A 22,495-nucleotide genomic window follows, 5' to 3' on the forward strand; every position below is an offset into this window, starting at 1 on the left:
ACATTATACCCATTCACGACGCTAGACGGCGCCAGATATCATTGAAGCGAATGCTGAACTTGACTCCACAGGCCAAAGCGAACCCCTGACTCAAAGAAGAAGAATCTCAGCTACTCTGAAGTTTAACAAGTTTGCATTATTTTATTGCATTGTTTTTCCTTATTCAGATTTGTTTCAAGACTACAGTTAAAGTTAGACTTCACTGTGATGGTTAATGCAGTTATTTCAATTTTGTTGTTTTATCACAATAGATTGGTTTATTTACATTTCAAAAATCAGAAGCCATCCATTTACAAATATGATTGCACTTTAGTTTACATATTTAAATGTTCAGATATTAAGATTTGAATTAGGCAAAATAACATGCTTTTTTTCCCTCAAATATATTGTTATAATAATTTGTTTCAGATGTACTGTAATTATTTTTTGTATAAAAATTATTTTGGTGTTCAAAAAGTCTTTTTTCAAACTTGAGTCTTGAAAAAGAGGGGGTCGTCTTATAATCAGGGCCGTCTTATATTCGGGCCAATACGGTATATCTTTATTATAAAAAAAAAAAAGTAAATGTTTACATTAACTTCAATTTGAATATACATCCTATGTTCTAAAGTAGTAATTGAGATTTGGCATTTAGTATGTGAGGAAATGAGGGGAAATGAAAATTAGGAGATGGAGGTTGGGGTTATTGCTGTTTTTGTTAACTTTTATTTTGCAAATCTTTGGGAAAAAATACAATTTTGAATAAAAATTTGTTTTTCATTTTAAAAAAATGTGAAAAAAAAAAAAGATTTCTGGCTCCATTGCGACCTTCACGTCGGGTAGTTCCAGCAAGCCACTTTCACCCCTGACTAAGAGTCAATCAAAGACAGACCCCTAAGATATTGTAGTGTACAAATAATCTTCTTGTTCTTCATATGCCGAAGTGTATCTGTATAAGAATTAAATTCCAAAAGAAATAGACGAAAATATGGCACAGATTTGGACATGAAAGTTCAAGCCAGGCGCTGGTTGGACGTGACGTCACGGCTGCGCCCACCATCACGCAACTTTTACGTCAGTCAACGCACAAGCCAGTGTAAACATGGTGACAAGCAGATGAGAAAAGCTCTAAAATGGTCTTCGAAAGCGTCGTGGTCGACGTCCTCAACAGGTTTCTGGGCGACTACGTAGTCAACCTCGACAGCTCGCAGCTTAAACTCGGCATATGGGGAGGTAAATCAACTTGTTTGGTGTACTTTTAGCTAGCGAGGCGGCGCCTAGCTAGCGTAGGATTGACGTTAGCTTAGAGCTTTTCTACCTGTCAATTCTTTGGCTAAAAGAAGTATGGCAGGATAGTGAAAGCAATGCCGAATTCTTTTGCGAGACGGAATAAACTGTGGTTACAATTTTTTTCAGATAAACCTAATTTTGATCGACAATTTCCTTTGCAACGCTAAATTATCTCTTTTTGGGGCGATTTTCACAGCGATCAATTGAAAGTCACACCCTTTGCTACAAAGTCCAGAACAAGAAGTATGCTGTACTATTAATTTGTGGTTAGCACGTCCCTTGCCACTTAATACATATACTGCAATTGGTAGACGTCCAATTCATTTGGACCGGGAGGGGCTAGCAGCGATTATTATCTGTTTTTGTTGTCAATTTTTTTGCTAAAAGGGCTAAAGAACTGCGACGGGATACTAAAAATGCTGCCGAATTCGTTGACGTGAAAAGTTAGTTGTTTCAATTTTATTCAGATAGACGCGAGTTCCATAGAGTAGACAACACAAAATGTTTTTGTTTTTTTTGGGGGGGGGGGGGGGGCACTTTCGCAGCGATCAATTGAAAGTCGCACCCTTTTGCGACAAAGTATTTTATAGTATTCATTTTATTGCAGCGTGCTATACTTGTTGTTAGCACGTCCACTGCTAACAACAATCCTCAGAGCGCATTAGCTGCCATTGACTGCAATACAGTTCAATGGACTGGACGTCTATCACCGTAAATGGCAGTAAATTCGCTTGCTCTCCGTGCTTCCGTTCTTTCACCCTTCCCAGTCCAAAAAATAGGACGTCTAGGACCGCCAATGGCAGTAAATTCGCATGCTCCCCGTGCTACCGCCCACAAAAAACTAAATCATAAATCTTTGTGAGGATGAGCTGTGTGGCTAATGAATGTAATGCTTGGAGGAATGTTGTCCATCTTCTAAAGTAGATCCCAAATCAACACTGGCCTTTTCCCCTCGGGCCTTATAATGATAAGAAGTGAGTACTGATTGTTTTAAATAATGCACAAGCATTGGAAGGATGTCAGTGTGCCATCATTTCAAAAGCTTTCTTGTTTGATAGTGGACTGTTTCTTTTTGATACAGGAGAGTGTACTGGAGAGAAGAGAGAGAAATTTGGTCAAAAAAATCGAAGTAAAATAGATGATTTTCACCCCCATTTCATTTGATGATGGAAATTAAAATATCGTTATTTAGAACAAGTGTTTAAAAAAGTTAATCCTTCATTTGATTGAAGTTGTGTAAGTTTTAATGCTCCTTCTATGGAGGTAGATTTGTGTCTTTATTATTCAATCAAAAAAAAAAGTTGCTTCAATCAAATAAATGTTGTTTCAATCAAAATATATATTTTCAATCGAAGAAAAAGTCACTTAAATAAAAAAAATGCGTTTGAATGCAAAAATAAATTTGAACTAAAAAAAATATATTTGAAAAATATTTTTGATTGAAGTCATGTGATTTTGCGTTTGGACCACATTTTGGTTAGGACATTTGTGTCTTTATTATGCAATCATAAAATAAGTTGCTTCAAAAAAAAAAAAAAATTTTCAAAAGAAAAATCACTTCAATCAAAAAAAAAAAAAAAATTCAGGCGTAGAAAAAAAGGTTTGAATGTGAAAAAATATTTGAGACTCAGAAATTCGCATTTGAACACTTTATTTTTCATTCAAACTGATTTCTTTGATTGAAGCAATCCTTTTTGTGTTTGAGCCATATTAGGGGTAGGACATTTGTGTCGAAATCATTCAATCGCAATAAAAGTTGCTTTCATCAAAAAACTATTTTAATCAAAGAAAAAAATCATTTGCAAAAATATTTTTTTTATTTGAAAATATATTTTTTTTATTTGAAATACATATTTTTTTATTGAAGTGTCACTTTTTTTGAAAAGCAAAAAGTTTGAAACTTTTTTTCTTTTAAGTGGAAAATGTTTTGAACGCACTTTTTTTTGAAGTGGAAAAAAGTTTTGAAGGCACTTTTTTTCGATTGAATCATTTTGACACAAAGATTCAACTTCAACGCTAGTTCTGGTGTGTTTGAGTGGCAGGTGACTTCGCCAATGGCATAAAAGTATGAAGCAAGAATAATGGCCACCAGGGCTCCATCCAGCCATCGGACTCTGCTCGAGTCCAAGCCGAATATGGCACCATAATAGTGTCTCAGTGAACTCTAAGGGCCCAAGTACACCAGATGCATGATCGTTGCGATTCCGGTCCGACTCCGGTAAAAAATAGCGCCGGAGCCAATCCGTTCCCATTATATCCTATTGTTCAACGTATACCGGCCGCGTCAGTGCTCCGGATTGACTGCGAACCACCTCCTGCATGCCGCATGCCCGCCGGATGGTATAGGCTATTTTCTATTTTTGCCGGACACGCATCCGACAAAATGGGCGGAGCTGGGCCTGACGTCAAAAGTTCCTAATCACGGTTTAAACACGAGCGAAGATAGATAATGAGCGCTTCATCATGGAGGTGGAATGTCACAAAGTGATATACGATGCAGCAGATCGTTATTATAAGGACAGCATTAAAAGCGAAGCTGCAAGGTGTCCTATTATGTGTGTTTTTCTGGCAATGATATCAAACACACGACGTGCTGACAACTTTGAGTGGAAAAAAAGCGTATCTGGAAGTCTCACTGCAGAAATTCTCGTGCCCGGCGCACACACAATGTCGGTTTATATACAGAGTCGGGGGGGAGTACGAAAGAGAATAAAGAGACACCCGCAAGTTTCGACCTGGTGGTCTGTTCAAGACGTTTGTCTTTCTTTCCTACATTTTACTTGACTTTTCATAGAAAAACCAACAGTTTGTGCTGGGCACAGGAATCTGCTGTGTTGAGACGCCAATTCCAAGTACGCTGTTTTTTAGTTCGTGTAGTATATAAATCGCTATCCATTTTATAAATATTACAGATTATTTAACAGTTGTTTATAACAGCTCTATGAGATGTTATGTGCCATAAATTTTAAATGTGCACAAAGATATAAACCCACCGACACAACCAAGGGCATAATAGGGCCCCGCCCCCCTTCTCCCCACACACGGAGCCCTGATCTCAACATGATGCAGTCAATCTGGAATTAAGAGACAGACATAACTAAAATATCAATATGCAAAGAAAAAATGTGCTCTCTCTCGGCTTCTCTGATGAGTATACTGTAGACTCCGTGTGTTTTTCGTTGTTTTAAATGGCACATTATAGTGCGCGATCACGCAAGCGCTCAAGAGGGGACGGAGTTGGCGGACCGCAGCCGTGCGCAGCCGGTATGATTTGCCTGTTTTTGACGTACTGCGTGGCACGCAGTCAACACTGAGCCGGACCGGAACCGCAACGATCATGCATTTGGTGTACTTGGGCCCTAAGGCTGCCATTGACGGTGCCCGACTCCAATCCATTTAGACTGGGAACTTTCGTTCATTCGACACCAGAGCATTTGCAGTAATTCTGTCCAATTTTCGTGGCATTTACAGGTCACTTGCTTTACATTTACAGGTCATTTCCTGTTGAATTTGAGTCACTGGCCATTGATTTGGGTGATTCCAAGGTCACTTCCTGTTCTCAAAATAAACAGGAAGTGACCCATAAAATACCCCAAAATTAACGGGAAGTAACTAAAAATCAACAGGTAAATGACCTCAAATGGCCCAAATTTACCTAATTGCCTGGCATTAGCTGCCACAGACGGCCATAGACGTTCAATCCGTTTGAAGTAGGAGGGTTATTCGCTGCCACCCTCCCAGTTCAAATGGATTGGACGTCTACTAGTGATAAACTCATTCCAATTCACAGCAGAAGCTTGTTTTTCTGTTTGTTGTTTGGTCAGGAAATCATTCTAGGATATTCTAAAATGTATCGATAATCGTTGTATCGCCGCATCGTCAGATCATCGTTATCGTGAGCTTTGTATCGGAAATCGTATCGTATCGTGAGGTAACAAAAGGTTCCCACTCCTACTCCCCACTGTATGTTTAATTACAGTTGCATTGTGTGATTAGCAGAGGTTGGTAGAGTAGCCCAAAATTTTAATCAAGTAAGAATAGTGTTACTTCGAAATAATATTACTCGAGTAAAAGTAGTCACCCAAAATATTTACTCAAATACAAGTAAAAAAAGTATTCGGTGAACAGAAGTAGCATTGTGAGTAACTGCTTACAAAGTCTGATTTTTTTTAAACAATGGTGTATTTATTTTCTCAGTACAATGTCATATGTATGAACTGTTATTATTATTCTATACTATAACCTATTACATGCCAATGTTAGGACAAAAAAAATACATCGAATTCCGACTAGAAAAATCTACACAAATGAAACATCAACCGTTCAAGGAGGATGAGTGCCCACTAGTGGAGAAAACATATTTGCTTTCATGAAATGTAAATGAAAATATATCCGGTTTTCTCTGCTCAATCGGTGCCAAATAAAAACTAGGGAAAGAGGTTGAGATCCGTGCTTTCAATTCATGTTGACGGCAGCGTTCTATGTCGAATAGTTCATTTTTTATGGCGCTTTAAAGACACCACATGATTGAACAGGCTGACATAATCATAGGACTTCCGACTGCAAGCCTGTGTCTGGTCATGTGACTTTATTTTGGAGTCATGATTGTTGTTGGCACTCATTGGTGAAACTGGTAGAGCCACTGTGCTGGCAAAAATACAGTGAAATCTAATATGTAGAACAAAGAGGGAAAAAATGCATTGCAGAAACGGGTCTATTTATGGTGACAACAGCGATATATATGGAAAATTTTGATCAAGTTCTATATTGTTCTGGCCATATATGTTGTCATATCGTACAATACTAGTTTATATGATAAAAACAAAACACACAAAAGCCACCATAAAACCGTGAAAAGTCACATTGAAAAAAAAAATTTGGGAAAAGAATCGCGATCGGACAATAAAACAAAAAAGGATGGGTACGATGGTGCAGTAACCACTGCTTCTGTAATTAAATTTGACCATGTATTGACAGGTGACGTCGCACTGAAGAATCTTGAAATTAAGGAAAATGCTTTGGTAAGTCGCATGCTTGTGCAAATAACATTCCACGCATATTAATGCCTCCTTTTCTCTTTCTAACAGAGTCAACTCGATATTCCTTTTAAAGTGAGAGCGGGACACATAGGTAAGATTGTCTTCTCTTTTTTTTTTTTTCTTGTCGATGGACATTTCTCTTCCTCGATAAATCTTAACAGGGTGCCTGGAACTCAAAATTCCATGGAAGAACCTTTACACGCAGTCTGTGGAGGCCACACTCGATGGTGTCTATCTACTCATCGTACCGACAGCAAGTATGCGCGATTCCCATTTGAATTGCTGGCACGAGCACTGACGGCGATAGACGTCCAATCTATTTGAACTGGGTGCACGGTTTTTCCCGCAGGCATAAAGTATGATGCGGAAAAAGAGGAAAAACAACTGCAGGAGCTGCGGCAGAGAGAACTGCAACGGATCGAGGAGACCAAGCTGAAGTTTGCAGAGAAAGGTTAGGCCCACTGAGTAGCGCCCCCTGGAAAAAGTTACAGAATCAAATCTTGCTGCTGGCCACTTTCATGCTTTCATTTGTTTGCCAGACAACCCACAGTTGGAGAAACAAGACACTTTTGTCGAGAAGCTGGTCACTCAGATAATAAAAAATGTTCAAGTCAAGATTTCCAACATCCACATCCGCTACGAGGATGATGTAAGTATGCCTGTGAAGATAATGGATGGATAGAAGTAATATTAAGTAGTTTTCACTGACATTTATGCGTGTTCTCATTTCAGGTCACCAATCCTCAATGCCCCATGTCCTTTGGTGTGTCTCTTAGCAACCTTAGTCTTCAGGTAAACTCGCTTGACATCCATTATGAGGTTTGGTCCTGTGCATAAAGTAAAACCTGTTTGCGAAGGCTTACTGCCAATAGGGAGATTAAGCTAAAACAACACATGCCATTACTAGTGCTTTTAAAGCAAAGTAATGTGTGCAGACTTCATTTATAAAAAAAGAAAAGACTGTAAAATGCAATTTGCAATGAAAAAGAAAATATCAACATTTGACAAGCGGAAAACAATGTACTTATTAACTTTCTCATTAACAAATGAGATCCGACAACTTTTTGCAAAGTGTTAGGAAGAGTCCTAACTTTTCAATGAGTGTTTGTAGCATATTTTCCAAGTATTATTATTATTATTTATTAAATGTTGTGATTAAGGATGTGTCGCCGTTCCATCTGGTCTCGTAAAAATGAATGAACTATTTCTTCAGCTTTATCTATAAAAAAAAAAAAAAAAAAAGTGAACAGGCATGACGCCATGCCGGTGTCGCACTCTTGTGAAGAAAAAAAAGTCTGGCATGTCAGAATTTCATCTTGATATGCTGCATAGTAGCAGTAATATTTCAAAAAGGTGATATATCACGGTACTTTGTAGCCTAAAAGGTTATCGATATACTCTCACCAAGAATCGAGATATCGTTTTAAAAAGGTGTCACTGTTTAAAAAAATAAATAAATAAAAAACCTTCCGAAAGAAGTGTGCACGTTAGCTTACTGGCTGCCGATGGCGCTAGACATCCAATTTTGACTGGATTGGATGTCTACCATCGTCAATGGCACTGAAACCAGAGCATTCACAGTAGAAGTGGGAACATCTTGGTACAGCACGATACGATATGATTTGCGATACAAAGCTCACGATAACGATGATCTGACGATATGGCGATGCAACGATTATCGATACATTTGTAGAATATCCTAGAATGATTTTCTGACCAACAACTAATAAACAGAAAAACAAGCTTCTGCTGTGAATTGGAATAAGTTTATCACTAGTAGACGTCCAATCCATTTGAACTGGGAGGGTGGGATTCGTTCATTCGCTACCATCCCTCCCACTTCAAATGGATTAAACGTCTATGGCCGTCAGTGGCAGCCCATGAGATAATTTTGGGCCATTTAAGGTCATTAACCAGTTGATGTTCAGTTACTTCCTGTTGATTTTGGGGTATTTTATGGGTCACTTCCTGTTCTGTAACTCGAAATCAACAAGTCGCTGCCTATTCATATGGGTGATTCCCAGGTCACTTCCTGTTCTGTAACTCAAAATCAACAGGAAGTGACCTGGGAATCACCCAAATGAATAGGCAGTGACTCAAACTCAACAGGAAATGACCTATGAATGCCCTGAAATGAACCGCAAGTGACCTGTGAATGCCCTGAAAACCCACAGTCTAAATGGATTGGGCGTCGTGCACTGTCAATGCAGACTTAGCCCTTAGAGTTAACTGAGACACTATTATGGTGGAAGATTTTGGTAGCAACTTGTTGGTTCCTTTTTATTTATTTTTTTTAGATATTGACACCTTTTTAAAACAATATCTCAATTCTTGGCAGCAGCATATCGATAACCTTTTGGGATACAAAGTATCACGTTATATCACCATTTCGATATTTTGTCACATTTACAGGTCACTTCCAGTTGATTTTGCGGCATTTACAGGTTACTTCATGTTGATTTTGATTCACTTTCTGTTCATTTGCCCACCCAAATCAATAGGAATTGGCCCACAAATCCCCAAAAGGAAAATAAAGTGACTGAAAATATACAGGAAATGACTTGAAATGCCCCAAAATGAACTCATTGCCTGGCATTGGCTGCCACTGACGGCCATAGAATTCCAATCCGTTTTAAATGGGTTTGACGTCAACTAGTGATAAACTCATTCCAATTCACTGAAGGACATTAGCTTGTTTTCTGTTTATTAATAGTTGTTTTGTAGAATATACTAGAATAATTTCCCATGTAACTAACCCATGTATCGATAACTGTTGTACAGTATCGCAACATCGTGCAACCATTGTTATCTTGAGCCTTGAATTGCAAATCGTATTGTATCGTTTAGGTATGTGCCGGTTACCGATTTCACGGTTTACCGTTGTATGAAAACGTTGCGGTTTCAAAACCACTAAAATTTTCCGTCATACCGTAGTACGGTATTCGCCATTTTTCATGTCCCAAAAATGCAGCCAGAAGTGGCTTGGTGCGGCAGAGCTCACCCCTTCCCCTGTTTGTTGCTCTGTGTCAGTGACGCTATTCTGCTAAACAGCCAGCGAACCCAACTTACTGACAAAAGAATGTGTCTTCTTCATTATGTTCATTAGTCACCGAGTATAAGTCTGTATTGTAACAGTTGAAAATTTCTTGTATCGTTGTAATAAAAGATTTTTCTTTGTTGCGTTCAAGTTGCTTAGCTAAGAATTTCCCGGATTTATTATTATTCTCAAATTTGGTATATCGTACTTGCTGTCTGAAAAACTGAGTTTAAAAAAAAAAAAAGTTTTATTTTTCGATAAAATACTATTGTATAACCTTCTTTTACAGCCCGAAATACAAAAAATGAAAGATGACTGGCGATTGTCAAGGCTTTTTGCGGTCACTTTATACATATTATTACAGTCTATGACCTTTATATTTTTTGGGGGGTCCGGGGGTGTAGTTTGATGTGTTTTTTTTGCTCATGTTTTATTTCATATGTCAAGAAATGTGAATGTGATAACAAAAGGAAAAGCTACATAATTTTACATAATTTTCTAGCATTTTGTTGCCTTGCTGTGAAGCGAACTGTCAAAAGAAAGTACTAAATTTTGACGAGTCACCCCTTTGTCATCGCAGACATGTGACGAGGACTGGAGGCCGACCGTTTTGGATGAGCATGCGAAGCTTTTCTACAAGGTAGGACATTCAAATGGAAGTTTTGAATGTAGGATTTCAGCATGTGATGTGCGTGTTAGATATGTGTTTCTCTAATGACGCTTCCTTCCTATCAGTTGGTTCAACTGGACAAATTGTTTGCCTACTGCAATGTCAACTCGGTGCTTTTCTCCAATCACAGTTCAGACGAGGCTCTGGTGAGTGGCCATTTTTTCAAATACTCCTTAGATAGCAGATAAAGAAGCATTTTGGCAGGAGAAAAAATACAACAATGTAGCTTCTTTTTCTCTCTTTCTCTCTCTTATGGTCTATTTATAGCTATGTCTCCAAAGCAGCCTGGGCGTCAGTGGCTCCTATCCTGCAGACCATGATTTCAGTGAGTGTCCAATACGTGTATAAGTGTTTCTGAGGATTTGGAAAATAAATTAATTTATTCATTCTTTTAATTTTGTTCATATAGTAACACTGACACCTTCGTATTATTGTCTTAAACAAATAGTCATAGAATTCTCAACATGTTGACTGTTTCGGCCTTTAAGACCACTTGATGGTGCCATAGGGCAAATGAATCACCATGAAGCTTTGAAACAATTGGTTGCAACGCTTCATTGCTTCAAGAAGCTTCCTTTGGCCATCACTACTTTTTGTCTGACTTTCCATGCTTCTTAAAAAAATCTATATGAATTCCAAACCTTCAATTTTAGGGTTCCTTTTAAGAGGCTCAAAAAGGAGGATTCGGATAATTACTCGGTCAACAACGTCTTTTTGACTATCAGAATAATTGTCAATTTGTCAGTTGACTCATTAGCATAATTATGTTAAACCAAAATGTCCGATACAATAAAACTAATTAAATTATATTTATAAAGCTCTTTATACTAAAGACGGATCATAAAGTGCTTCAACAGGATGGTACTAAAAATAAACAAATGAATAAAATGGACAAACTAGCTCAACAACAATGATATACCGTACTGGCCCGAATATAAGACGGCCCCGATTATAAGATGACCCCCTCTTTTTCGATACTCAAGTTTGAAAGACTTTTTGAACACCAAATTAATTTTTGCAAATAATTGCAGTACATCCGAAACGAATGATAACAATATTTTGAGAAAAAAGCATGTTATTTTGCCTCATTCAAATCTTAATATTTGAACATTTAAATATGTAAACTAAAGTGCAATCACATTCGTAAATGAATGGCTTCTGGTTTTTGAAATGTAAATAAACCAATCTATTGTGATAAAACAACAAAATTGCAATAACTGCATTAACCGTCAAAGTGAAGTCTAACTGTAATTGTAGTCTTGAAACAAATCTGAATAAGGAAAAACATTGCAATAAAATAATGCAAACTGGTTAAACTAAAAAGCGTAGCTGATCTGTCATGACAGAACATCGCTTGCTTCAATGATATCTGGCGCCATCTAGTGTCGTGAATGGGGAGAGTAGCTGAGATCTGTCATGACAGAACATCGCTTCAATGATATCTGGCGCCATCTAGCGTCGTGAATGGGTATAATGTCTAGACCGCGATTATAAGACGACCCCCTCTTTTTCAGTGTTATTTCAATGCAAAAAACACCGTCTTATATTCGGGCCAATACGGTAATTTAAAATATTGTTTAGATTAAAATGTCTCATAAATAGGAACGTTTTCAGGCCTTTTTTAAAATTGTCAAATTTCACATTTATTTCAAATAGATCGAACGTCTTCTAGTGACTAACTAAATTCACTGCAGATGGATGAGAAGAAACACCAGATTAAATGTCTGTCACATCGTTACACATTTTTTGCTGCTCCACAGTTTTACGTCCCATCTCCGCGGATGCCAAGCTTTGCATGAATCCCCGGTCAGATGTGGACTTCTCGTCTCCTAAAGTGGACCTCATGGTCAGTCTCAGCGAGGTGGCCATCGAGCTTAACAGACCACAGGTGAGCACACTCTAGACGTCAAAATGACTGGAACATGATCGACCCACTCCCTGTTCCAATGGATTCATGCTTGTATTCATTTGTCTGTAGTACATCAGCATCCTAGAGCTACTGGGCTCTGTAGATTTGTTGTCACGAAACCTGCCGTACAGGAAGTACAGACCTGAGGTCCCAGCTCACAACAATGCCAACATTTGGTAAAACACTGCAATTTTACGTCTTCACTTGCGATCACATGGCTTTAGATTGCCCTAATATGACTTCTCCAGGTGGAATTATGTCATCACGAGCGTCCTGGAGGTGGACGTGAAACCCCGACTCCACATGTGGTCGTGGACGCATATTAAGCGGCACCGCCAGGTGGTCAAGCACTATCGCGAGCTCTACAAGGTCAAAATCACCAGCAAGAAACCCAGCGAGGAACTACTCAAGAAACTTCAGGTTTGCCTACCATTAAGTGTTAAAGAGGCGGTTGCATGAAAATTTCACTTTTTGGAGCTTTTAATCATGCTGTATGGTCATTTCATCGGTTAAAAACACAGTTGGAGTGGTTTTCTGAACCATTCACCTTTGTTTGAGAAATGTTCAAATGTCATTTGTCTCACAGTGGGGGATGTTGAAACGCTCGGTGGTACCTACCTCTGCCTCTCTCTCTATTCTTCTCTGATGTGATGTGTGCCGCACTGCTTAACCACCCCACCCCACCCCTGCCCCTCAATAAAATGAGTTAAATGAGTGCCCGATGAAGGGTTAAACCAAGCCATTGTGCAAAACGGTTTAAAACCATTTATTTTTTTGTGCCTCATACCCTATCAAGAATATGTTATAAATATAATACAAATTTGTTTTTAGGAGCCTGAGAAGACTCTGGACATTTTCAACATCACACTAGCAAGGCAGCAAGCTGAAGTGGAGGTACAGTTCCATGAATCTTGCATTGCTGCTGACATCTTGTATAAACTCATCCATTTGTCTTTTCGCAACCTCTCCTCAGGCAAGTAAGGCCGGGCTACGTATTTACCGTCAGGGCTTAAAGATGGAGGAAGAGGAATCTCAAGGGTGGATCAGCTGGATGTGGAATTGGGGCGCAGAGCCTGAAACCAAACCAAAGGAAGTGAAGAGCACAGGAGGTAAGCTGTAGGAAATAATGCTGTAGTGTGATTATGTAATAATACCCCGCCTTTGATTGATGTCTTTGAACGCAGGTTTTGATGACCTCCTCACTCCTAATGAGAAATCCAGGCTGTATGCTGCCATCGGATACAGTGAGACGTCCGCTAATTGCATTTATCCAAAGGATGTGAGTCTCTTCCCGCTCTCCATTAATCGACAAACATCGTTAGGCTGGCAGTCGTTGATCATATTTCATTGCCATTGACGATGATAGAAGTCCAATCACGTGGCTCTAAAACTAAATTAAAACTCTTTAAAGTGATCCTCTAGTTTTAAGACAAGTAACTTAAGATAGATCTTAGTATGAGTTATAATAATTTGACAATAAATCTCTCTTAATGTTTTCGTTTTAATAAAATTTGTAAAATTATTTAACTGATTGTTCGCCATGGTTGTTGACGTCGCAGTGCTGTGACGTCACAAGTCCCGCTGCCGGACGTCAGCGTGTCATTCATTAGCAACATGTCGTCGGTTCGTCCCTTCCAATTTGAACCAGAGCGGAAAAGTCAAGAGCAGGACAGCACTGTCGGTCGTTCACAAGACGAGCAGCAAAGGCGAAATGCAGAGCAAGAAATACCTGATGAGGCAAGAGTTGGGCTAAACTTCTGGTGTACTTGCGGCAAGTGCATCTCGATGACAACGGTGCGAGAGAGCGTATGTTGTCGAGAACTCAGGTTTTTGTCAGCAGATCTTCAAGGTGAGTTATTGCGTCATCAAACTCAGTCCAATATAATTGTGTAGATTGTTAGCATCCAGAGCTGTCGTATGCTTTACATACAGTACAGGCCAAAACACCTTGGCATTCGTGCCTTTTTATTTTCTTGACCATTGACATTATAAACTCTCACTGAAGGCAATAAAACTATGTATGTGTGGCGAGCTAGGGAAGGAGGCGGAGTATCAAACCACGGAGCTAATCCGCGTTGTTTTATTGACATTTAGGCTGTAAGAAATAGCAATGTCTGTCTGGCATGCGACCCGTGGAAGGTAGCGTTATTTCCAGCTGTTCCCTTCACAAAGTACCCCCCAAACCACACAACGTGCCAACATAATTTCCGCCAGTGAATTCTTTCTGTTATAACTTGCTACAAATGCACACGTGTGTATTGTGTACTTAGAAAAAAGGTGAAATAACTAAAAACGTGTAATATTCTAGTATCTTCAAAGTAGCCACCCTTTTCTCTGATTACTGTTTGGCACTCTTGCCATTCTCGCGATGAGCTTTCAGAGGGAGTCCCCTAAAATGGATTTTGACTTCACGTGTATGCCATTCCGGCGATGAGAATTTATTGCTTTATCAATGGGGTTGGGACATTTGTGTTGCATTGAATGAATTGCATTGGACGTGCTTTGATCAGTTTGAGTGGCAGCATCACTCATATTAGCTGAATACTGAACACACACACTTACTGCCTGATGAACTGACAGTAGAGGTGAATTATTAGCTTCCTCTGTGACTAGCGGTACGCCCGAAGGTTCGCCTCCCGCTGTAGCGACAGGAGCGGCTTGGGTGCTTAAGAGGGCGGCCAGAGTGTCTCGTCCGTTTCGCTTCATTGCGCGCATTTCCCTCGATATCCGAGCAGGCTGAGGCTTCTTGTGCAGGAAAATAGTTGGAACAGCATTTGGTTTAGTCTGCGCTTATATCTAGCCGCTCCGGTGAGATCTTTCATTAGTTGTCATCTACTAAAATCCTCAAACGCGGTAGGAGAAAAATGGCGACAACAAAGCCTTGGTTGTTTGGGAAGATTTGCTTGTCTACAGGCATTTTCCCAAACCTTTCTCCTCTTCTTGTCAACAGGAAATTTGTGGGGACTCGCATCACTCTCCTTGTCTCCGTTTGACTCGAAATTGCATCCATAAGCAGCACATCGTGGCATTTTACTTGGCGAGTTAAGCCAGTAATACACAGTTGTTGTACACACGCTACACGATTGGAAAAATATCATCTACGTCATCACTCCGCGCCCGCAGAACATGGCGCCAACTATCGGTCAAAATATGCACTAAATATTATAAAATATTTCCATTGATTTAACATTTTATGTGTTTCTAACGACATATTTTAATACAACAGAACAATTGTGGTTTATTAGAGCCTACATGTCTTTAAAATCGAGGATCACTTTAAACGAGTTGACAACTAGTAGATGTCCAATCCATTTGAAGTGGGAGGAATTGCAGCGAATGAACATTCACGTCTCGTGTCGTCATTGGCAGTGAAACCAGACCTTTGACAGCCAGTCTTCCTGATTTGTGGGGCATTTACAGGTCACTTCCTGATCATTGTAGGACATTTACCGGTCACGTTCTGTTCATTTTAACTCTCTTCCTTTTCATTTTGTATTCCCGGGTCACTACACCTTCTCTTACTAAAAATCAACAGCTGAAACTTCAAAGCACTGCATGCATCAATCATCGTTTAACTTGTTAAACAGTTGCTGTGGCAACTCATTGTGTGTAAGTGACCAGCTTGAGCGGATTTGAGTGGACTCACTCAATGGAGCATATTAAATTAATAAAGACAAGCATTTATCATAATTATTACATTTGAAGTGCTTCAAAAAACATTTGTCAATATACACACACACACACAGTTTTTTTTTTTTCTTAATTATACTTGGGGGGGGGGGGGTGAAAAAACATATCTTGTACGTATCTCTTCCCAATGCTAAATCTGAATAAATACATTGAACACACACAAAAAAAAAAATCAAATTGGTGGGGTGTACTACTTTGTGGTTTTTCACTTATCGTGGTGGGTTATGGTCCCCATTAACCGCAAAAAAACAAGATCACTGTATATGGTATCATTTAAAGATGTTCCCGATCTGATCATGTAATTGGTAATTGAGGCTCGATCATGACATTTTAAGAGGATTGGAATTAGGTGAAAAAGATCAGGTTTTGACGTATTTTTTTTAGGGCTACAGAGGAACAAAATAATAAAGATGAAAAAGGATAATGTCAAAAAAATACAATTAGCGATTTTGAAAACCTCATCTGAATGAAACTCAATACTTTGAGTTCAATATTTTGATTGTTGTGCTGTAACTTCTAGTTTGAGGATATGAAGGTGGATTTCCACATGGAAAAGCTGAGCGTGTCCATCAAAGAACTCAAGGACAAAGACGAAATTGTTAAGCTGACTGTCGGGGAGCTGATGTCCAGCCTGACACAGAGATCTGGAGCACAAGCCATCAAGTGCGTCTTATTCATCGATGGCCAACATTGAACTAAGGTTTGTTTTTCAGTTAACAAATAATATTTTAAAAATCTGTGCAGATTGACCGCCCAGCTGAGTTTGTTTGAAGTCACGGGGTTAGCGAGTAGGCGGGTGGCGCCGACCCTACTGTCGTCCAAGACAGACGGCACAGGAACAGGTACCCCGCTGCTCAGCCTCTTTTTCGAAACCAACCCCCTGGATCAGAGTGCCAATCAGCGGCTCTTTGTCGAGTCGCAGCCACTGGAAATCATCTACGATGCCGTGAGTGCTCTCTGTCGTACTTCGTCGTCCAGTCAGGCGGACGTGTTTACGTGGCAGCTGTGTTCTTTGTGCGTCCAGATGACTGTGAACGCCATGACAGCGTTCTTCAGACCTCCTGATGACCTGGAGCTGGACGAACTCACCAATGCCACCTTGATCAAACTGGAGCAGTTTCGAGACCGCACAGCCACCGGTCAGTTGCTCGAACAAAGAACGGCTATGTGACTCCAGTTTAAAAAAAAACATGGAGGCTTTAAAACTGTGTTTACCAACTTAATTGAGATGACAAAAATCTCACAGAGCACCACCAACGTAAAATCAGGGAATTCGCATTAAAACTTAATTCTAATTTAAATTAATGCTATCTTTGACCCATATTAGATTCAATGTCAATATACAAAAGTTCATTAACACTAACTTATGTATTTATTTTTGTAGGTCTAATGTATATCATCGAGACCCAGAAGGTGCTGGATTTGAAAGTGAACCTCTTGGCCTCTTACGTCATCATCCCACAGACAGGCTTCTATGACGGCACTCAGAACATTCTGCTGTTGGATCTCGGACACTTGCAGGTGAGCGGGAAAGACTAGCATAGGGCAGGGCATGTGAGCTACTGAGTTTATGGGTTAAAGTTCTCTGTCGTAATGGCAGAAATCCGTCACTAGGGGGTGTTGGTGGGTGGTAATGCATGAAGGAAAGGGGTCTATGATTAATTTCAGTACAGTGGTACCTCTACATACGATCACTTCGACACACGAACTTTTCGACATCCGACGTAAAATTTGAGCCGCCATTTGTTTCTACATCCGACGAGTTGCTCGAAATACGACGACATGACAGCACTGCAAACGAACGCACGGTGGATTTTCTTGTGTGAGAAATCAACACAGTTTTCAAAAAAAGTTGATACAGTTGGAGAAACAAGGAAAAAAGTGATGCTTACCTTTGAAATGAAGATGCAAGTTATAGAAAAATATGAGCTTGGGGTGCGCGTCCCTGAACTGGCTCAACAATACAGCTCCATGGTCCTCTTCCGACCACCGTTCGCCACTATTTATAAGTTAAGGTGACAATTATTATTGTGGTAACATTGCCAAGGAAATCGCCAGCTTCGTCACGTTTTTATCATTTATTTAAGAACTTATCCAACACAAAACGCCCATTGTCTTAAGCAGTTGACTGCTCTCAAGAAAACGAAAGTATTATCTCTACCGCACCGACCTATCTCACTGAGACGTCAGCTTCGCGGTGCGTTCAGGGACAGTAAAAAGTGTCCGCCATATTAGAATCCGATTCGTTACATTATTTACAGGAATAATTATTAATTCTTCTTCTTCTTATTATATTATTCTGAATTATTTATTTATAACTTATTTGTTTTTCTATGTTTAATTGTCATTTGTAACAGTGCCAGCAGTATTTATTAAGAATTTAGTGTATGTTTTTAGGCTTTGGAACGAATTAATGGAATTATAATGTATTCCTATGGGAAAATCCTGCTCGACATACGACCATTTCGACTTACAAACAAGGTCCTGGAACGAATTAAATTTGTATGTAGAGGTACCACTGTATTAGTGATTGTTACAGTTGTTGTTGAATTCTATCTTGTCATGTTTTTTTGTATATAAGGAGGTTTGTTGTGCACAAAATAAATACATACCACTACACGTGGCTACTTTTGGCTATCAAATACAAGACACAGATGAACTCTAGATGCATAGCAGGTGTCATCACGTTCATGATATGTCATATAAGTCCTCTGCTGGGTTTTGGCTCTGAATTTATCTTAATTATTCATGTTCTATGATTATAAACCAGGGGTGCCCCAGTCCGGCCCTCGAGAGCCCCTATCCAGCTTATTTTCCACGTCTCCATCCTTTATCACACCTGAATCAATGATCAGCTCATCAGCAAGCACTGCAGGAGTCTGAGAATGATCCGGATTATTTGAGTCAGGTGTGTTGGAGGAGAGCAACATGGAAAACAACCTGGATAGGGGCTCTCGAGGACTGGACTTGGGCACCCCTGTTATAAACCAACAAGCTGTTCAGTTGGAAAGAATCCTGTGTGCGCATGCAGTTGGCCTATGATCACGTCCAAGTTCTTATTTTTGTCATTGGCCTTTGAGACAACAAGAATACAGGGATTGGTTGTGGCCAATAAATAAATATAATAATATTTCGAATAAAATAAATAAATTCTTATTAGGCTTTCCATTTTCCCTGATTCACAAAAATTGCCAAGGTGATTGGAGTGTTGTATTTTTATTGAAATACATTAACACTGACATCTTCATTCTAAATGTTCAATTAATGAAAATAAGTTGTTTTACCTAAACTGAATTAAGCACGTCGAATACCACCTCAGGAATATTATCTCCCGATGTTTTACTCTTGACAATGTTTAAAAAAAACAAAAAAACAACAAAAAAGAGGACTTTCGCACAAATGTTTTTTCACTTTATGCCATGTGAGCTATTAGCAGGAGGAAACAATCCATTTTTAGTCCCACCCAAAATGATTTTCCTCAAATTGAATTTAATAACACGTACATGCACGTGCATATTAGCATGTTATATATATATTGGTATGTTTTATAATGTTTATATTTCCTTCAACCAGCCCTACTCTTTTACTGATATGTATTTTTCTTTATTTTACAGATATTTACTTAACTCATTCACTTTTCTAGCAGATAGACTTTTTTATATTATTGTTTTGTTTGGAACTGTGTTGTGCTGTCGACTATATGATGTTATGATTACACACTGATGCTCTGCACGATCGAAGTTCCTAATGAAATAATAAAGTTCTTTGAATTGAATTGTACTTGTAGATGTCCACTCAGAGTAAAAAACACCTGCCTCGGCTGTACGCTGGCTCCAGCTCCATTGAAGACATCATGCTGAGAGCTTACGACAACTTTGACATCCAACTCAGCAACCTGCAATTCCTTTACAGCAAACCCGGTATGAACTGTTTCAGGGGAGAGATCGCCGTCTCTTTAAAGGCTCTCATTCTAAAGTTTTTTAAGAGTTTACTTGTGATCACAAGGGGCACATATATCACAAACGGAGTGCAATGATGCTCTGACATGGCAGAGCCCAGAGGAATGTTTTCGTACTGTAAGAAAAGGGGGGGTTAACTGGTAAAACAGCGGTCATATAATTATTAGAAAAACACATCACGAAGTGTAGGTGGGGGGGCCAGGCAGCGCTTTACCAATTAAATTGTTGCGAGTGCTGCCTTGGAACCGACAGGCTCTGTGTGCACATGCGCGGGTGGGGGGATAAGGAAGCTGGAATGAATTTGTGTGTGTGGCGACGTTCGAAGCAGCCGGATGTGTTGTGTTAAAGGACAGCTTTGCCCTTGAGAGTGGCTGCCTGCCCTCCCTCGCTTTAGGATGTAGACAACTGTGTAATTTGACTTATGAATTTTAAATGACACATTTAAAACAGTAAAGCTTAAGCTATATATCAACATCTGAGAAGGATGTGTTGGGAAACAATTCCTTTACAATTGACTGTAAAGTGACTCATGTGCAATATGTCATTTTACAAAATAAAAAAAATTTTTTTTGCTATAGAGGGAGACTGGAAAATTGCTCGCAAGCAGAGGCAGTCGCCACTGCATATCCTGGAACCGGTTGATATGAAAATGGTGTTCAGCAGGGCCATGGTTGTCAAAGACTCACGAATGGCAAAGTAAGTGTTTAAAAAAAATGAATTGACATGACGCCATTGTGGCTGGTGTGGCTGTTTTATTTAAGTGAATATTAAACTAGAACCGCAAAATTCATGCCCCAATATGTCATGACTAGGGTTGTTCCGATCATGTTTTTTTGCTCCTGATCGTTTTAGTTTGAGTATCTGCCGATCCCGATATTTCCCGATCCGATTGCTTTTTTTTTTTACTCCCGATTCAATTCCAATCATTCCCAATAATTTTTCCCGATCATATACATTTTGGCAATGCATTAAGAAAAAAATGAATAAAACTCGGACGAATATATATACATTCAACATGCAGTACATAAGTACTGTATTTGTTTATTATGACAATAAATCCTCAAGATGGCATTTACATTATTAACATTCTTTCTGTGAGAGGGATCCACGGATTAAAAGACTTGTGACTTTGTATATTGTGACTAAATATTGCCATCTAGTGTATTTGTTGAGCTTTCAGTAAATGATACTGTAGCCATGCCCAAATGCATGATGGGAAGTGGAACCATGACTGTGCGTAGTGCTACCAATTGATATATCTTCTCTGCGTTGGGAAATTTAATAATGTGTTAAGAAAAAGATCAATAGCTACCTTGCTTCCCCACATTGCTTCCCATAATATTTGTAATCGTAGGGAAAGGGATTGTAAGGCTTTAGCCAATCAAAAAAAGGCTCCAAAGACTGCTAAAATTCATTCTACTCATTTTACACTGCATTTTATCTCTCTATATAGGTATAACGGCGCCATTACAGATTGAGCGCGACAATGCGTGAGTGGTTCGTGCAGCGCATGCATTAATTGCGTTAAATATTTTAAAGTGATACATTTTTTAAAAATTAATTACCGCCGTTATCGGGATAAATTTGATAACCCTATCTTAAGCCTAAACTAAAGACTCTGTATGAGTGTAACATATTATGTATGTAACGTTAAATACAATTAGAAAACGATTTAATTTAAAAATATATATATATTAAAGAAAGGCATGGCCGATATTTTTTGCCGATTCCGATACTTTGAAAATGACGTGATCGGACCCGATCGATCGGGACATCTCTAGTCATGACTCTTTTATTCCATCACCTATCCTACAAATTTGAGTTGTATCGGCTAATCTGTTATCAAGTTTGATAAGTCAATAATGAATAGATTATTATCTCGAACTTTAACATATTTCTCTGACCTCATTACCCAAAATACTAGTCACATCTTCCATTTCTTAATAGTTTGATAACTTAAGAACGAATGAAGGGATTATTATCATGAACAAAGTAGATAATTTTGTGGTCTCATTACCCCCAAAATGACTCAATCAATTAATAACCTCGTCAGTTTCCTACTACAAACATATATTTCAAGTTTGACAATAATCCCATTAGTCATTCTTGAGTTATCGTGAACACTTAAACATATTTTTAACCTTTTACCTCATTACCTTTTATTATCAGTTTGGTAGTAATGCCTTTATTTCTTCTTGAGTTAAACACAGACCAAAAAATGAACGGAACCAAAAACATAACCTCTGCCCTTTTTAGGTTTTACAGTTTTTTACATAATGTAAGTGTTCATGTTTCATTGCCATTGACATCGATAGAAGTCTGTCGCCCTCAGTGCTAGTCAATGAATTGAATTATACCCCTTTAAGAGTCAAAGTGGCAAAATTGTGACAAGAACATTGCTGACTTTTAACAAGCCAGAGCTACAAATACTGGGCCACATGTAGTTACTACTTTACACCAAAAGATGGCAGATGTCTTAACTAAATGTTTAAACTTCATTTTATGTTTTTAGATTCAAGCTTTCTGGAAAGCTTCCATTACTCTCCCTCAGAATATCTGATGTCAAACTTCGAAATGTCCTAGAGCTTGTGGACAGCATCCCATTCCCGCAGTCAAGTCCTGTCCCGCGCAATGGCGGCGTGCCCCCTACAGCAAAGGTGTGGACTCCTGTACAATACAACATACCTGTTAGCGGTTTTCCCGTATTTTGTTCGAGATTTTCAATCTATTGAACAGATACAGCGTACAGTAAAAAAAATCATCCGGGAAAACATGAAAGTAAAAAAAAAAAAAAAAAAATCTAAACATATACGTTGTAGTATCTACAAGGACAATGCCAACTTCGTAACGGTTTTCAATAGGTTATTTGCAACCTAGCCAGTGTTGTTAATAACGGCGTTACAATATAACGGCGTTACTAAC

General features: G+C 39.0%; 1 protein-coding gene across 2 annotated transcripts in view; it reads left to right on the top strand.

The window, feature by feature from the left end:
* The first annotated feature begins 1,052 nt into the window (after positions 1 to 1,052).
* Positions 1,053 to 22,495, top strand: part of vps13a (vacuolar protein sorting 13 homolog A) — an 82,293-nt gene continuing 60,850 nt past the window's right edge. For both annotated transcript variants that reach the window (XM_057831098.1, XM_057831099.1), the window contains exons 1-23: positions 1,053 to 1,212; positions 6,247 to 6,290; positions 6,357 to 6,399; positions 6,470 to 6,565; positions 6,658 to 6,759; positions 6,848 to 6,957; positions 7,041 to 7,100; positions 9,926 to 9,985; positions 10,081 to 10,161; positions 10,283 to 10,340; positions 11,776 to 11,903; positions 11,994 to 12,100; positions 12,173 to 12,344; positions 12,756 to 12,818; positions 12,898 to 13,033; positions 13,109 to 13,203; positions 16,135 to 16,277; positions 16,359 to 16,560; positions 16,639 to 16,753; positions 16,999 to 17,135; positions 19,402 to 19,534; positions 20,152 to 20,269; positions 22,086 to 22,230. In XM_057831098.1, coding sequence (XP_057687081.1) covers positions 1,113 to 1,212; positions 6,247 to 6,290; positions 6,357 to 6,399; positions 6,470 to 6,565; positions 6,658 to 6,759; positions 6,848 to 6,957; positions 7,041 to 7,100; positions 9,926 to 9,985; positions 10,081 to 10,161; positions 10,283 to 10,340; positions 11,776 to 11,903; positions 11,994 to 12,100; positions 12,173 to 12,344; positions 12,756 to 12,818; positions 12,898 to 13,033; positions 13,109 to 13,203; positions 16,135 to 16,277; positions 16,359 to 16,560; positions 16,639 to 16,753; positions 16,999 to 17,135; positions 19,402 to 19,534; positions 20,152 to 20,269; positions 22,086 to 22,230 — 2,448 coding nt within the window. In that variant the 5' untranslated portion in view covers positions 1,053 to 1,112. The remainder of the gene's footprint in view (positions 1,213 to 6,246; positions 6,291 to 6,356; positions 6,400 to 6,469; positions 6,566 to 6,657; positions 6,760 to 6,847; positions 6,958 to 7,040; positions 7,101 to 9,925; positions 9,986 to 10,080; positions 10,162 to 10,282; positions 10,341 to 11,775; positions 11,904 to 11,993; positions 12,101 to 12,172; positions 12,345 to 12,755; positions 12,819 to 12,897; positions 13,034 to 13,108; positions 13,204 to 16,134; positions 16,278 to 16,358; positions 16,561 to 16,638; positions 16,754 to 16,998; positions 17,136 to 19,401; positions 19,535 to 20,151; positions 20,270 to 22,085; positions 22,231 to 22,495) is intronic.

This window comes from Corythoichthys intestinalis, chromosome 3, assembly GCF_030265065.1.
Source record: "Corythoichthys intestinalis isolate RoL2023-P3 chromosome 3, ASM3026506v1, whole genome shotgun sequence".
Taxonomy (NCBI): Eukaryota; Metazoa; Chordata; class Actinopteri; order Syngnathiformes; family Syngnathidae; genus Corythoichthys; species Corythoichthys intestinalis.